The 16,075-nt window shown below is 36.0% G+C and overlaps 1 protein-coding gene across 1 annotated transcript; it reads right to left on the bottom strand.

Moving 5' to 3' along the window:
• Positions 1-979: 979 nt before the first annotated feature.
• hsd3b7 (hydroxy-delta-5-steroid dehydrogenase, 3 beta- and steroid delta-isomerase) lies at positions 980-15,850 on the bottom strand. The gene is made up of 7 exons (XM_073813974.1): positions 15,712-15,850; positions 12,585-12,850; positions 9,068-9,223; positions 7,080-7,188; positions 5,526-5,625; positions 4,875-5,037; positions 980-2,678 (listed from the first exon to the last, which is right to left on the bottom strand). The coding sequence occupies exons 2-7, from the start codon at positions 12,742-12,744 to the stop codon at positions 2,263-2,265; spliced, it is 1,104 nt and encodes a 367-aa protein (XP_073670075.1). The 5' UTR covers positions 12,745-12,850; positions 15,712-15,850; the 3' UTR covers positions 980-2,262.
• Between the last annotated feature and the right edge of the window lie 225 nt (positions 15,851-16,075).

Raw genomic sequence — 16,075 nt, 5'->3', positions numbered from 1 at the left:
TTCTTCAAGACTGATCATAACTGTTTTAAGTATGTTACATAGAAAGGTAGATTTGTCTAATTTAAATCCAAATAAAAAGACTGATTAGTCCTAACTAATTGCTAGTTAGTCAGAATCATTCTTTAGACAGTCTTAATGTCACGGCTATGTTTATGCAACCGGCCACTGGTTGTAAACTACTGGATAGGTACATTCTGTCTATCCTGTGCAATAACCACGCTGTCTAATCAGCATCTTGATATGCTACCCCTGTGAGGTGGATGGATTATCACAGCAAAGGAGAAGTGATTTAGATTAAAACAGATTTGTGAACAATATTTGAGAGAAATAGGCATTTTGTGTTCACAGAGTTCATTGAGTTCAGCTCATAAAAAATGGGGGCAAAAACAAAAGTGTTGCATTTATAATTTTGTTCTTTGTATAATAAATACTAACATGCATGCTGTAAAAATATGAATCTGTCAACATAAAAAAAATTTAATGTCTGGATTTATCTGCTTATGTGATACTGTAGAATCTAAAATTGAAAATATTCCAATTAAAAATGAAGGGAGTTATTGGGAATTCTTGGGAATTCATATAACAAAAAAAAATAATTAGTAGACAATATCGGAATTTCTCTCATCAATTATTGAAAACAAAATATATTTTTAATAATTGGCTCCAAAGAGAGTTTTATCATCCAAAACAGAAGGATTATCCAGATTTGTTTACCCTTCCCTGTCTTTGGCTGTAGATAATCACACTTCCAAAAATATAGATAAGGTTTTTCTTGATTTTATTTGGAGCAATTAATCACACAAACTGAAGAAAAATGTTTTAGCAAACAAAAGGAGTGATGGGGGACTTGAAGTCTTACATTTTGAGGATACTAACAATACATTTAAAATTAATTGGCTAAAAAGATGTTTGCTTGGGTCAGATTTATTGTGGTATTTTATCCCGAATAATATATTTAAGAGGTAGAGGTCTGGATTGCTTTTGTCTTTTGTTTGGATGACATTTTTATTAGTGTAAAAAAGTCAAACATTTATCATAATGTATACATTGTACATATTTCCAGGTGCTATGACACTTAGACTATTACATTTTACATTGTGTCTTACATTGGGGATGTTTAAAATCCCATTATACTGTCTGTAAAAACTTCTGAGCTTAATCAATACAATTAAAATAATAAATTATTGCAGTTTAATTTACAATTAGACGTAGAAAACGAAACGCCTAAAAGTCTATATACATTGATCACCGGGAGCACAACACACATACTGATTTATACCTTGAATAGTCTGCAAGTCACTTTGTATCAAATGAAATTAAGAGTCGTGTCTCGCATTAGCCACTAGATGTCGCAGCCTACATACATTTAGCATCTGCCACTGTGGTGGTGGTAGAGATCCCATTGGCAAACAGTGTGTTGAGCAAACCCCTCTGTCAATGACATAAGAATAAATATTACTGTAACCAAGGAAACTCTTCTCTGATGGGCTTCCACGGTGGTCATAATATGAATCAGTGAAAGGAAATTCCCTGAAGTTAAACCTAGGAACACCCTTGTTTTTTTAAGTTGCCCATAAAATGTCAGTAATTAAGGACTGTTATATAGTAACTATAGTAATGGACTAATACTGTAATTTAACAGGCATTAAACTGGCAAAACAAACATTTTTATTGAATTATATTTTACCCATTTCAAACCAAACACCTTATACTGTTGACTAGTAAATAAATTCACATGTAAATAGTTCAATGCATGACTGAAAAACAGAGGTATATAATATCTTTTTGCTTTTGTTCCCTCCCATAACAAAGTTGTTGCTAAGAACCATAACAATGGAAACTGGTGAGGAACATCTGGCCGCATATTAAACCTTATGTACGGTTACATAGTTTTCTTAGTTCAGACCATGATGGAATTTCTGAGTTTCTGGAAAGATGAGGGTGGGTACACTGAGTCACTGCGATAATTTAAGCTAGTTGTTTTGGGGACAGAGATGTGTAAATAAATAAAATGTGTACAAAGTATTGCACATAGAATTGTTAATTTATAATTGTAAGTTTAACAAACCACTATTTGTACTTTCAAACAGCTGGATTTGATTAAATGTTAATTATAAATATACATACATTAGAGCTGGTATAATTTATAATACATTCAAGCTAAAATATTTTTGCTTTACCAATCACTAAAGTGTATGACACATTTCTATATGTTCTTTAATGATTGACTTGAAATAGTCCTCATTGCACATGAAGCAGCTGTTAGGCTTTTTTAGTGCTCGTTTCTAAAGGGAACGTGTTCACCCAGCTCTGAGTTCGGGCCATGCATTCCTCCCAGCTATAGAGTGGCTTGTACTGAAAGTGGCGGAGGGCTTTGTCTGTGCTCACTGTGAAAGATGTGCGTGCCACAGCGAGTGTGTAGGAGTTAAGCAACGGTGTGTAGTTGTATAATGGCTTCAGGAGCCAGTGCAGCAGGTCATTCATGCAAGCTATGAACCACAGCACCCAAACCGAAACATGTATCGTACGAAAGTTAAAGGCCGACAGGAAATGCATGTTGAAGTCTTCATAGCTTTTGTAGGGTGAATCATCATAGCAGAAATAAAACTCTCCACCCAGCTTATGAGGATGCTCTCTTAGAGCACGTGCTGCCAGTAAATGCATCCAGGCCACATTCCCTGTGTGCACAAAAACAGCCAAGTTATTTAGATAACAGTGTGGGGAGTGTGGAGTCTTTAATTTAGGTCAGAAAATGGCTGTGTACATATGGATCTAAGTGATGCAACAACTTAATTACTCTAAAGCCATTAAAAGGTTATTATTTCCGGAAAAAAAGTCGACCCACCCATCAGACATTATTTCATCTTCGGAACACAAATAAAAATGTTCTTGATCCGAGAGCTTTTATATGCGGAGTTCAGACTGCATGATTTGCAAACTAGTCGGGTCATAGATGTTTTCACACTGCATGACTATCTGGGGTAGGGTCAGTCGCTGCTGTTTCAGACTGCATGATGGATTGGCGACAGGGGGTTTCACACTGCATGACTTTACCGTAGGAAGAATCGCAGACAACTTTGTCCCTTTTCGCAAACTACGTCTTACAACCAAACGTATGCGAGAAGTGACACGAAGGAAACAGCGTGATGTCACGGACTGGGATTATTGTCACGTAGTTCTCACGTGAGACTGGGATTATTATTAAAAATGGTAGCTCGCAAGAAGCTTACCATACAAATTGCATGTGCGCTCATTTGCAGCAGAAAGAAGAAGAAATAAAGATTATGAAATGTTTGGAGAGACTCCTCCCCGAACTTCAAGCTGTCCTGTATGTTGCTCTCTCATTGGCTGTAGGTCATCGCCGATGTTATTTTCAGTAAAACACATTTCACACGGTATGATTTTGAATCGCCGACAGGTCCAGAGTTCCCACACTTTAGTTAACTTCAAATTCAAGGACCTTTCAAGGACTTTCCAGGTCTAATACATTCAAAATCAAGGACTAAATTTGGGGAAACATTTCAAGTGAGAGCAAGGTTACATTGTGTTACTTTTAAAGATGCATTGTTACAGTTCCCTTTTGAGGGAACTCGCGCTGCGTCACTGCGGTGGCATATTAGGTTCGCCTCTAAGGGTAAATGCGTCTGAATGTGTTTATCAAATTCAACCAATGGTGAGGCTTAACGACAAAGTCAGGGTGACGTGGGAGCCAGGAAGTATATCACCATCCGAAATATTGCCAAAGACGGCATTACAGGGACACAGGAAGTATGGCAAGGGAGACATACGTAACTCGAGACGTTTTCATTTGTGAAACACAACTATGCAAAAAAGCACTTTGGTATGAATCAACATTCACATACAGAAGACATACGCATTTAAAGCGAACAGTTTAGCACTTATGCTTAAATTTTTGATATTACCCTACACTACACAGGGAATAATATGGATTTTTACAGAAAACTTATTGCATAAAATAGATTCAAGCACTTTCAATGACCTGTATCTATGTATGTATATTTTCAAAATATTTTCCCCTAGAACTTTTAGGATTTCAAGGGCCCGTGGGAACTCTGGTGCACGAGCATCAATTTGCATGTGATTTTGGGCATTTGTCTTTGATTTCTCAAAACCTGTCCCAGAGTCAAAATCAGGGTTAAAATCGTGCAGTCTGAACTCAGCATTAGCCCCCATAGACAGCAACACAAGTGAAAATGTCAAGGCCCAGAAATACAGACATCAATAAAATAGTCCATGTGCCTGCAGTGGTTAAATCTTCATTTGATGAAGTGAAGAGAAAACTTTTTAATATTGATGTCTTTACTGTCTTTCTGGGCCTTGAACATGAGATTATTGTCTATGGAGGGGTCAAAAGCTCTCGGATTTCATCAAAAATATTTGTTCTGAAGGAGAATGAAGGGTGTGGGATGACATAAGGGAGAGTAATTTTCATTTTGGCATGAATTAGCCCTTTGAGGAAAAAAGCAGAACCAATATCAAGTTATAAACCAAGCTGACTATAAATAGGGCTATCTTCTTTAACAGGAAAATCTGATCCTAAGCTCTATAAGCAAAGATGTTGTCAAGCTGAGGGAAACAAGCCCATGTGGGCTCAACGAAAATGAATCTTTTGTGTAGGGTAAAAGTCTAGCCCTCTTACTAGGACAAGGGTCAAAGTAAAAAAAGTAAAAATAATACAAAATTATATAGCGCTTCTTCCTAGATCAAGAATTTTGGAGTTTCAAATGGGTTGCAGGGGAAAAAAATATATAGAACCATACCTTAATCTCTTGGAGTAATTTTGAGTAAATAAGTATGCATGAAAAAGATAAAACATAATAATCCGACACATAACCAAGAGTCTGATGGCTAACCTGCATATACCCGGCCATGCTCTGTTTCTGGAGGCACTCCTCTGATCACCCAACCACCTGTACGAACTCCATTTGTATAAAACTCCTTCATTAACTGATGCTGTTCCCCATAGATGCCTGTTGGCCGCAGAGAACATGTGTAGAGAGTTGCCCCTCCCTTCACCTAATCATAAAGAGAGGAGAACAGAAAGAAAAACATAATTTATTACAGCTAAAAGGCAAAAGTCTGTCTAGAATGTAAGTCACCATAATTCAGAATACACATTTACTGAATTAAAAAGTCTGTAGTGATGATATGATAAAACACCAAGAGCAAATGCATGGCTTTGATAATTTATATGCAACTTTTCCATGCTTTATAAATTAAGCCCATATGCATGCACAAGGTTTGTTTTCCCTTGGGGTTGGGAGGGCGAACGCTGGAAAACATCATCAACTAAAGGTCTGATGAAAATGAAAATGCTTCAGTATGGTATGTTTAAATGCCTAAAATTCTGAGAAAGCCATTCCACCACATACTGGTGGTATTGCTCAAAACTGAAGTTTTAACAATATCACATCATTTCTAAAAATGTGTGTATGTGTGATTGTCTTAATATTTTGATGATTTCGTAAGTGCATTCTGGGAAAAAGAGAGATATGATGTAGTACCTTTGTTCCATTGGCCTCCAGCACCATCTTTTCAGCTTTAGCTTTGGACCTGGGATAGGCCATCTCATGAAATACATTATATGGAGTATCTTCATTCCCTCTGTTTTAAAGGAAGCAGACAATTAAATTCTAAACAGACAGGGCTAGTTGATTACACGTGGAGTGCCTATATGTTTTACAGATATATCATAAGATAAAAATATAAAAATAAAATACAAAAAACTATAATCTTCCATTACAGTACAGTACTGTTTTTCAAATCTTTTGGGGTGTGAAAGGTTGATAATGGCAGCACAGATATTTTCCAATAAAAACATTTATTTTTGTAAAAACTGTAATGATGAAACTAAGAGTAAGCATTGGCAAGCAAATAATATCAAACACTGCAAAGAAATTCTGAGGGAGACAAGGGAAACATAAAACAGCTTTATGCATTTGTTGGTCACCCTTTAGGGAGAAGAGTAATGTTTTTAGCACGTGGCGGTAATGGATTCAGCCCTTTGCTCTGTTTGTAATTACAGCATAGCAGTGCTTTAGTTCAAAGCCTTATTTGAAGATTCAAACGTGACACAACATCAAAGTCATTCTGAAACACAAACATTATGAGACAGTTTCCAGGACAAGGCTTATCCTAGTCTCAGACTAAAACACATGTTTTAGCTGTCTTAATTTAAAAACATCTTGCCATGACATCTTAACATATATCCGTACCATTGTTTTGTCTCAAGATGCACACTAGTATTGTTGTTTGTAAAAAGTACTTTAATGTCCTAATTTAATTAAGGCCTAGTGCTGGCACTAGCCAAGCTAGTGCTGGCTTATCCTACCCTATCCGGAAAACCGCCCCATATGATAAATTGCCTGATAGCTCTTTCCAAATGCTTAGTGATTCCATGCATGGACTTTAAGCGAAAACAGACCACAGATATCTGTGGAATTGGAACTGAGGAAGTGGAACATTTTAGTGCTGTCCACATCTCATGTTTGTTTATTACATATTTTGGGAAATCTGAAAGTGCTTGGAGCCACCAGTAGCACAATCCTTTTATCAGTCTAGTTTAATGCATCTAAACATTCTGTATATAATATGTGATATAAATTTTAATTCAGTACAGGAAATTGGCTGCAGGTTCTGTCTGGGACTCAACAGAGCCAGCAACTGTTATTCTAACATTAGAAGACATGATAGACAAGCTATCGGAGCACTGATACTGTGCTTTGAGATTTAAAAGTGCACTCATCGAGTCCAGAAAATGCTGTGGCAGAGATAGAGAACTTCTGTTTTAAATGATAAAGTACTCAAATAAGCAATGACAGATTGTGTACATTCTTTAGTCTTTCACATGGATCAAACTTTCAATTTGAATTTTGGAATGTCATTCTGCAATGTTTCTAGCAGTGTTTACCCTGGATTTCATCTTCACATTCTTCCAGTGATATTCACATTCTTTAGACTCTTTGAAACCATACAGTAAATGGTTTGAAGATTATGAATACACATCACTACAAGAAGATTCCTTATATAAAGAAAAGCAATTTACAGAACTACCATACCTGATAAATGCATCTCCTTTTATATTCGGACCAACGACTTCCATGGAGCTTGTATAGATCAAATACTGGATACCAGTTTCCACACAGGCATTTATCACATTCTCCGTTCCTAATAGAGAACAATGAGATTATAATGAAGTCTTTGGGAGTTATAGCTCAATCCATGTAAACTAAATGTATGGTTGTAAAACAAAATCTACTTCTGCTGCACTAACACCAAAAATATAATCAAGCTGCTTGGGTTTCTTAGACTGGATTTTAGATGAGGAAACAGCTGGAGACAATACTGGAGGAAATACCTGTTATTTGTAATGCTTTGACTCAAAGTACCAGATGAAAATTGTTTTTGGACACGCTCAACAGTGTCTGCAGAACACATACAAAGATAAACTAGTTTGCCGTTGGCTAACTAACCAAAGAGGAGAAATGTGGGGAAACGCAGATGATGTGCGGATATGCTAGTATGAAAGCGAACCATATGATAGGACAAGATCCATACTGGAACGCCTTAAAGTGTGCATTCCTCCCTTAATTCTGCATTTGTAATACATTTATGCGTGTATGTGTATTATGAGTTTATCAGAGCATGTTTGTTTTGTATTAATTGCATTACATACAAGCCCTTGATTTTATTATGCCAATTGAATTCCTGTTTCAGATATCTGCTTGTGAATACAATTAATGTGTGACAAGAACATTTTTTATTTTTGTTTTCTAAATGGGAGTCTAATTTGAATATAGACATCTTGGGCTGTTTAACCATTACTTGGCTTTCAATATGTGTTCCTACAGTTATATCATGCTATCCCAGAACACCACTGAAACTATTTATATTTGCTATATTTGTGTTTTACTTGATGTTACATTTAAAAATGTATTTGAAGAGCAATATGCATCTTGAAAACTCAAATTGTAAAAAAAAAACATTAATCTCCCATATGGCTTTCTGGCTCTTGTTTTCATTTCTATCATATGAATAATATATCTTTATCTATAAGTGATGTATAATAAATGTATAATAAATCAAATCACACCAATCAAAAGAAGAAATCTGTGACGGTATGAATTATGTATACATCTAAATGCCTCAACATGAGCCTTTGATGATTTTACGCAAGTGAATACACAGAACACACGGTAAATGCATGCCGAACAAATGTAGGATGTTATGATCCACCCACACAAACAAAACCTGACCTGAATGATGCATTTCCAGACTGAACCAAAAAAATCTGTACCGTTCCTGTAAATGTCGCTAAAGGCCAAGTGTGGGAGAAACCAAAAGCTACAAAACACCCACTAACATTCACTCAACAAAAAATGTATAAGTTAAAGGTCACGTTCTTCCTGATCCCATTTTTCAAACTTTAGTTAGTGTGTAATGTTGCTGTTAGAGCATAATAATACCTGTAAAATTATAAAGCTTAAACTTCACTGCCAGGTGATACATTTTCTTTAACAGAATTCCCCTTTTTAACGGCCGGTTTGGACTACAGTCCTCTACTTCCTGCTTGAATGACGTCAGTATAACAGTTTTTGACTAACCTTCGTGCACAGGAATACGTCAGTCGGTAGCTTTGTCTCAAATGGCACTGCTAAGCTAAGCTGCTGTCGAATCACAACACACTAAACACCTCATTACGTATTTCTGAAGGAGGGACTTTATAGAACAAGGAAGACATCAGCTTGTTTTGAGGGCAGTGAAAACAGTGGTAGGTATACAGATAAGTAAATTGTTTAAAAAAAATTTGTTTTTTTACACGTGAAACATGAACACATGTTATATTGTGCACTGTAAAGTAAACACAATCAAAGCTTCCAAAACACAGGAAGAACGGGACCTTTAACATATCTTTAACGTGTGCTTGTAGTATTCTTCAGGTGACATTGTCTTTATTTCTTGGCTAACTTATAAACCTTGTTTAGTTCAGAACGTTGGCATAGATAACTCTCCATGTTTGCTCCTCTTTCTTCCTTTTCAAACTTACCTTGTACGTTAACTGCATAGATCGCCTTCTCAGGCACTCTGTACCACACGTCAACCAGACTAGCTGCATGGATGACCAGGTCTGCTCCCTGTAAAGCATCTCGCACGTTGCCATAATCTGTTATGTCTCCCTGTACCAGCACCACCTTCACATGCTCTGATAAATAAAGAAAGACAAGATACATTGTATTGCAAGCAACCTTTGTTACAAAAAATATTATTGATAATTCATACACTGTTATTAAATATGAAACAAGAATAGAAACTTTTTATTAGAAATTGTAATAATTTATATTTCCATATCTTCTTCTAGCAATCTTTTGTAAAAAGAAATTATTTTCTTAAATGTCATTGAAGTAACTGAGAACCGATGAGGCTGTGCACAAGACAGATGCCAATGAACAGTCTTTTGTAAAAATCAGCAAAGCTCTAGAATAATGGAGAATGGGAAACTGCTGATGAGCCTGGCATGGCATTAATTCAATGTGTGTCTGAAAGCTTTCTTTTGTGTCCTTTCAGTAATCCCATTGTGCACCTATTCCATAGAAAAGACGTGTGGTCACATGGCTTTCCTAAAGTTTTTTCATCAGCTCACTGTTTGCAAGCTATAACTTGATTTCTGCCAATTTGCATCTATTAATAAGTCTCCGTATCAATTTATTGAACACCCTGAGGGGAGAAAGAAGTGTGAATGCTGTGTCACGTATTCTAGTGAATGTGTGTGCGTGTTTGTAACAGGTGCTGACATGTGGTTTATCTGTTTGGTTTACCAATTCTTGATTGTGTTTAAACTAAAATCGTCATCATTTCCACTATAATGAATTATAAGAATGACACAATCATTCACACAGGAAATAAACAACAAAGTTTCTATTTTAGAAATAGCCCAGTGGATATGAAACATTTCCTTTTTAGTAATCCAATCCAATTGTTATTCTTTCTAATCAGTCTTCTCTAAACAACTATCTATTTAGTCTGTACAGTCTCAGTCCCTCTCTCTCTCTCTCTCTATTGCATCTTGGAGGAGTTAAAGGCTATTTTGCTACACAATAGGCTTTATGCCCAGCTGCACTACTTCCTGAACTTCAGCCAGCTCCCTGTTTCCTGTCTGCCATTATTGGACACATTGATTAATCCAGGTGTGCCTGACCTCAGTAGTCACAACAACAATAATCAGACACACCTGGATTAATCAGTTTGTCCAATAATGGAAGACAGGAAACAAGGGGCTGGCTGAAGTTCAGGAAGTAGTGCAGCTGGGCATAAAGCCTATGAAACACAAAATTATTGCGTCTGAATATTCCTGCTTTCGTTGTGATATATTATCACTATTTGGATGATTTAGTATCTTTATATGCAACATACAGATCAGATGTCTTTTAAAGGATCATACAAGACATATAGAACATACAAGTACCGTACATCTATTAATGAATGACAGCTTTCCTAGAGAGACAGTACTAAAGTAAAATCAATAACAGGAGACAATGTTCACTCCTGATAAGACAGGGTCATCTATCCTCTTTGTGTGAGCACATTTTTTGCCATTTCAGACTTTTACATGTTTGTGAGTTACAATGCAAATTCTCCCCCTATCGCACCATTTATCTCACAGTGTATTACATCTATTTGACGAGAGAACTGACAAATAATGAGCATGTAACACGCATATTATGAGAAGCTATGCAAATTGTAAATATAACTTTCAAATTCTTTCTAGGAGGCATGTTACAAAATAATACAAAAAACCTCAGCGAAACAAAGTGAGCACACAATGCTATACATATTTGTAAATTACTGAAAGCGTCAGTTTCAGCTTTACTAGAAATCTGACCAAAGTGCTCTATGAATTTCCCCATATAAGTGCAAAAACAATTCTTCTTAGTTCATTGTACAGAGGACAGCAAGATGGGTTTGACCATTCTGCTGAGGAAGGGAAGATGACTGGAGGGAACTGGATGGATTTTACTGATGTGTCCTCCTGACCCTGCATTCTCAGAAACAAATGATCAAAATGTGCACTCCAGCTGTCCCTGGGCTGGTACACTTTTGAAAAAACCAGCTCTGGACCTAAAATGTTCACATTAGTAGCCTACATCAAAGGTACATTAATTGGTACCAAATGTATCCATTTATGTACCTAATGGTAGAAATTAAGACCTTTTTAAGGGGTAGCCTACTGCCACAGTGACAGGGAACATATTTTGAACTTCTTTTTTGGAAATTTAAGCCAAGGTTATGTAAATCACAGTGACAATGACTGTTTCCATTTCCTCTGCCCTTTCCATCTCCTTTCATTAAGTCCATTTACGTGCGAACACATTTCCCTGTTATTTGCGTCACGGACAGATGTTCTTTTATACACCCTGTATAATGCCTTTTGTGAATGGGTGCATTACTTTCGGGAACTATAGACCGTTTCATCGGATGCAAATGCGTTGTCGCGGTTACACTTCTTATCGGAACTTTACTTGCGGTCTCTGTTTGTTTAATGGTCTGGCTAGTGTCTAAACTGAACTCTGGAACAAATGTTTACCGGAAGTAACGTTTGTTCTACTAAAGTAATGTTGTTACTGCAGAAACCGTCTATATATAGAGCTGGGTAGTAACTGATTACATGTAATCTAGATTACGCAATCAGATTCCAAAAATCAAGTACTTGTAGTAAAATTACATTACATTTTAAAATACTCATAAACAAAGTACAGTTACTTTTTTATTGTAACAGATTCCGTTACATGAATTACTTTACTTTCCTATTCTTACCTACTTTTTAAAATCTTTAAATTTTTCATAAGCTTACAAAAGCTTTTATGAGGCGATTGTGCCGGACTAGAGACAAATCTATGGTTGGTTTAATGAATGACTTCTGTGATCATTTAACAACAATTGTCGTGCTTTTGTATGGAAAACACATGGCATCTGTTTTGCTTAGTGTGTGTTATATAAGAAAAGTAAAAATATTACACAACTACACAATGTAAATATATAATACAAAAGTACCTAAATCTATGATATGATCATTTAAGTGGTGATTTGTATCAAAGCAGTGACCCTTTTTCTGGAATGTTGCATTTTTTTTAAGATTTGTGTGTGTGTGTCTGTGTGTGTTATGAGCAAACACTAACAAAAGTTATATCAGCAGTATTTAAAAAAATATAATGTTAGTGATGATATGATGTGTATTCATGCTTACATAAAATGTAATGTCAGTGTACTTACAAACATTTCTTATTTAAGATTGGAATCTATTTTTTCGCTATAATCTGTTTCAAAATGTTAAAATATTATCCTACTTAAATGTTTGTGACATTAAATAAACAGGTCAAATGTATAATGTAATCAAAAAGTAGGCTACTCAGATAACGTTACACAAACTATGCAATCTAATAGATTAGGTTACAGACTACAAGTTTTGCAAAAGGGCTGTTGATTTACATGGTAAAATTATAAAAAATTTAATTATGTAATATTTAAACTTTAAATGATCAGAAATGTCATTTGGTTGTTTCTCTTACCTGTGCTGTGACTTTGTAGAGTTGCACAAACGTGTTTATCAAAAAGTCTAATCTCCTTTATATTTTCTTCCTTCTCCAACAAAACCCGCAACATGTGCTGTCCAAGAAATCCGCACCCGCCGGTTATCACATAAGTTAACTTAGGCTTTTCATTCGACATAATTGTTCTCCGTTAACTGCTCTCTCTCGTTATTGTTAAAAGTATATTTGTCCGTCAGTGTAAAGTGCGATGCCACGAGACGCCAGTCGACAGATCACCCAACGCTCTGTGAACCGAATACAAGAGAAGAGAAGTTAAAGTCCAATTTCAGTGTAACAGCAGGAACTAGCTGCAAACCTTCAAACTTCACAAATCAGACGACAAACGCATCTCTGGTCTGTTTAACAGGCGAGTATGACGTCGCGCAACGCAAGAATGAGGTAAACCCCCCCCCCAACACACATACATTTAAAACGCTGCGCAGACAGTTAAACTAAACGGTTAATCATTAAAGGATTAATTAAGACTATTCAATTAACTTCGATTGAACGGTTAAACTTTCTCAAGGAGAGTCTGCCATTGCTGACGTGAGATACGACATTCAGCTCTTAAATCACATTGCTTTAGTGAGCATGCAGTCATTGCTCAAACCTATCTTGAGAGCGCCTAAAAAAGCACACCAACTGAAATTTCTTAAAGTGAACATTATCAGATTTCTAAATCCAAACGGAGACCATCAGTATATAATACTGTTTAATATATTTAAAAATAAAATGAATATAATAAAATGCATAATATAGCCTACTACAAACAAAAAGTGACAAATACTGATAAATATAGCTGTGAAGACTCCCACTGATGCGTGTATGTTTTTCTGGTGTCATTGGTGTCTTACTCATTTGTCTAGTAGTCTACCTTGCATGTGTCACTCTGCAGTAATCTACTCAGTTTCTGATTTACAATGCCACAACAAGACACACACATGTAAGTCAAAACAAGTGTGACTAATTTGATATACTGTAATGTGCCTTCATGCTATGACTGGCCTAAAGCAGTCTGTTTGAATGTCTTTTATACTGGATTGCACTGTAGGACATTTAGTCACAGTCTGCATAGAGTTTAAAATGTACTTAACAACCATCATTCTTATCATAAACCCAATATCATGTCAAGGACAGAGCCATTAAGGTCATAGATAACGAAAGATGGGAATGATTCTAGAGGCCCAAAGGTGCAGCAGTTTTGATGTTGACTAATATTTACCTCCTATAAAAAAACAAGTATAATCAGTTTAAACCGGTTGAAAAACACTGTAATCATCATATAAATATGTGCCCATCAAAACAGGTTCGAACAGAGCATATCTGTTACATATATAAGATACAATACATGACTAAACTTTCATGACACATTGTAAATTGAATTGGAGATACACTGTAAATGTAAGATTATTTGAGATGAATGTGTTTTTTATTAGGCGTTTAAATTTCTCAAACACCAAATTACCCCTGCGTGGCGTTTCAGTTGGTGACATGCTTCTTTTTGCACAATTTTGTGTTACATAAATTGTACATTAAGGGAACCTCAAGCAAGGGACAATTTGCAATTCAAAACCCATTTTGCAGCCGGACTATTGCAAAACTGGTTACATCATGTCAACAGCTCTTGACGTGACTCTTGAGCTTTATTTTAGTTTTACTTTATAAGCAAAAAAACTAAACTCAATAGCACTGGTTAGACTATAAGAGCCCCTTTTATTCCCAAAAAGACTTTGGACATTGTTACCAAATTCAAGGCAGGCAAGAATGATGAGCTCCTTAAAGGGATAGTTCACCCAAAAATGAAAATTCTTTCATCATTTACTGACTTTTATGTTGTGACAAACTTGTATACATTTCTTTGTTCTGATGAACACGAATAAAGATATTTTGAGGTTCATGAGCCGCATGAAATTTCATAGTAGGCTATTCTTTTCTCCTACTATGAAAGTGAATGGGGCTCATGAACAGTTTGGTTGCAAACATTTCTTAAAATATTTTCCTGTGTGTTGATCAAAACAAAGACATTTTACAGGTTTGAAACAACATGAGAGTGAGAAAATAATGACTGAGTGAACTATCCCATTAAACAAATAGGCAACACAAGCCTCAGGTTAATTTTCTGAGACAAGTGCTTTACAAAATGTCCTATCTGAGCAGAAGATTAAAACAGGTTAAACAATACATCATGAGGCGGTTATCCAGACAGGGTTTAAATTAATCAAGGAGTAGTCCTTAGTTACATTATGACATTTGTTTTTATAAGCAAACAACGGCAAATCTATATTTTAGAAAGTGTCAGTGCAAACTGTTTTCAGTCAGGACAGCTAAAACATGCATTTTACTCTGAGACTTAAACCCTGTATGGGAAACTGTGTCTATATTCTTTAACATGAATCCCCTATATTAAATTGAATAGCTGATATTAGTTAGGTTGCTGTTTGCCAGGCCCTTGAACAGTATAAGATAAAATAAAAATCTGTTATAGATTTGATGAATTAGCTTTATTTGGGGGTGGTTTCCTGGACAAGGTTTAGATTAATCCAGTACTAGGCCTTAAACTAGTTAAATTAGGACATTTAAGTCATTTTTACGAAACAAACTTTACAAAAAACCTGCTTATAAGGTTTTATAATAAAACAATCCTTAGTAGCTATTAACCACACTTACATATTTGTCCTTCCTTCTATAACACACACACATTTTATTTTTGTACTGCAAAACGTTACCTTCATACGTAAATGTAGCTATATATAATGATGCTATAGTAGGCTATGCCACCTCTGCGCGTGGCTCAGTCAATCGACATCTCCTTGCAGAATGACTATTGTGTTTCGTAAAAAAGCCGATTTAGGTCAACGTTATGTTGCAGACACATTACTAACTTTCTAGCGTAATCTTGTTTGTGCCTCGCGTAATTGAGAAGGCGCGTGTGGCAGTCACGATGTCAACACGAGCACCTGCAAGAGGATGCAGAAAATTGGCGCTACATATTCAAGCATCAAGGACTTTACATCGTTTCAGAGTTTACCAACTTGCACTTTAACACAGCAGTTTACGTCAGCAAAGTAGTTTGATGTGAAATAAAAACATTTAATGTTAAACTCACCAGCATCCTTACGTACTCGACGCGTCTCCTCCTGCTGGGTATGACAATGACGTGTGTCTTAACTAGTTTGCATAATTGTTCAAACAGATGAGTTAAAGGTACAGTCACACAGGTTCTTTAAATCAGCTGATCAGTATAAATACAGATTTCCCTACATGGATTTATTATAACATTTTAAATCAATTTCCGTATTTCTTCCTCAGGGCACCCAATGATCTCTCTGTTGAAGTTTCTATTTCCTGTATTCGTTTTCACAGATACTGAAAAGGAAGTGTCAGCGCCTTTACATCTCGGAAAAAGACAGTTGTATATGTAACAGTGCCCTATCAGAATGCATAAACACCAAATGACAGTAAGACTAAGT

The sequence above is a fragment of the Paramisgurnus dabryanus genome, chromosome 3 (genome assembly GCF_030506205.2).
Source record: "Paramisgurnus dabryanus chromosome 3, PD_genome_1.1, whole genome shotgun sequence".
Classification (NCBI taxonomy): domain Eukaryota; kingdom Metazoa; phylum Chordata; class Actinopteri; order Cypriniformes; family Cobitidae; genus Paramisgurnus; species Paramisgurnus dabryanus.
This window is presented reverse-complemented; position numbering and strand designations above follow the sequence as displayed.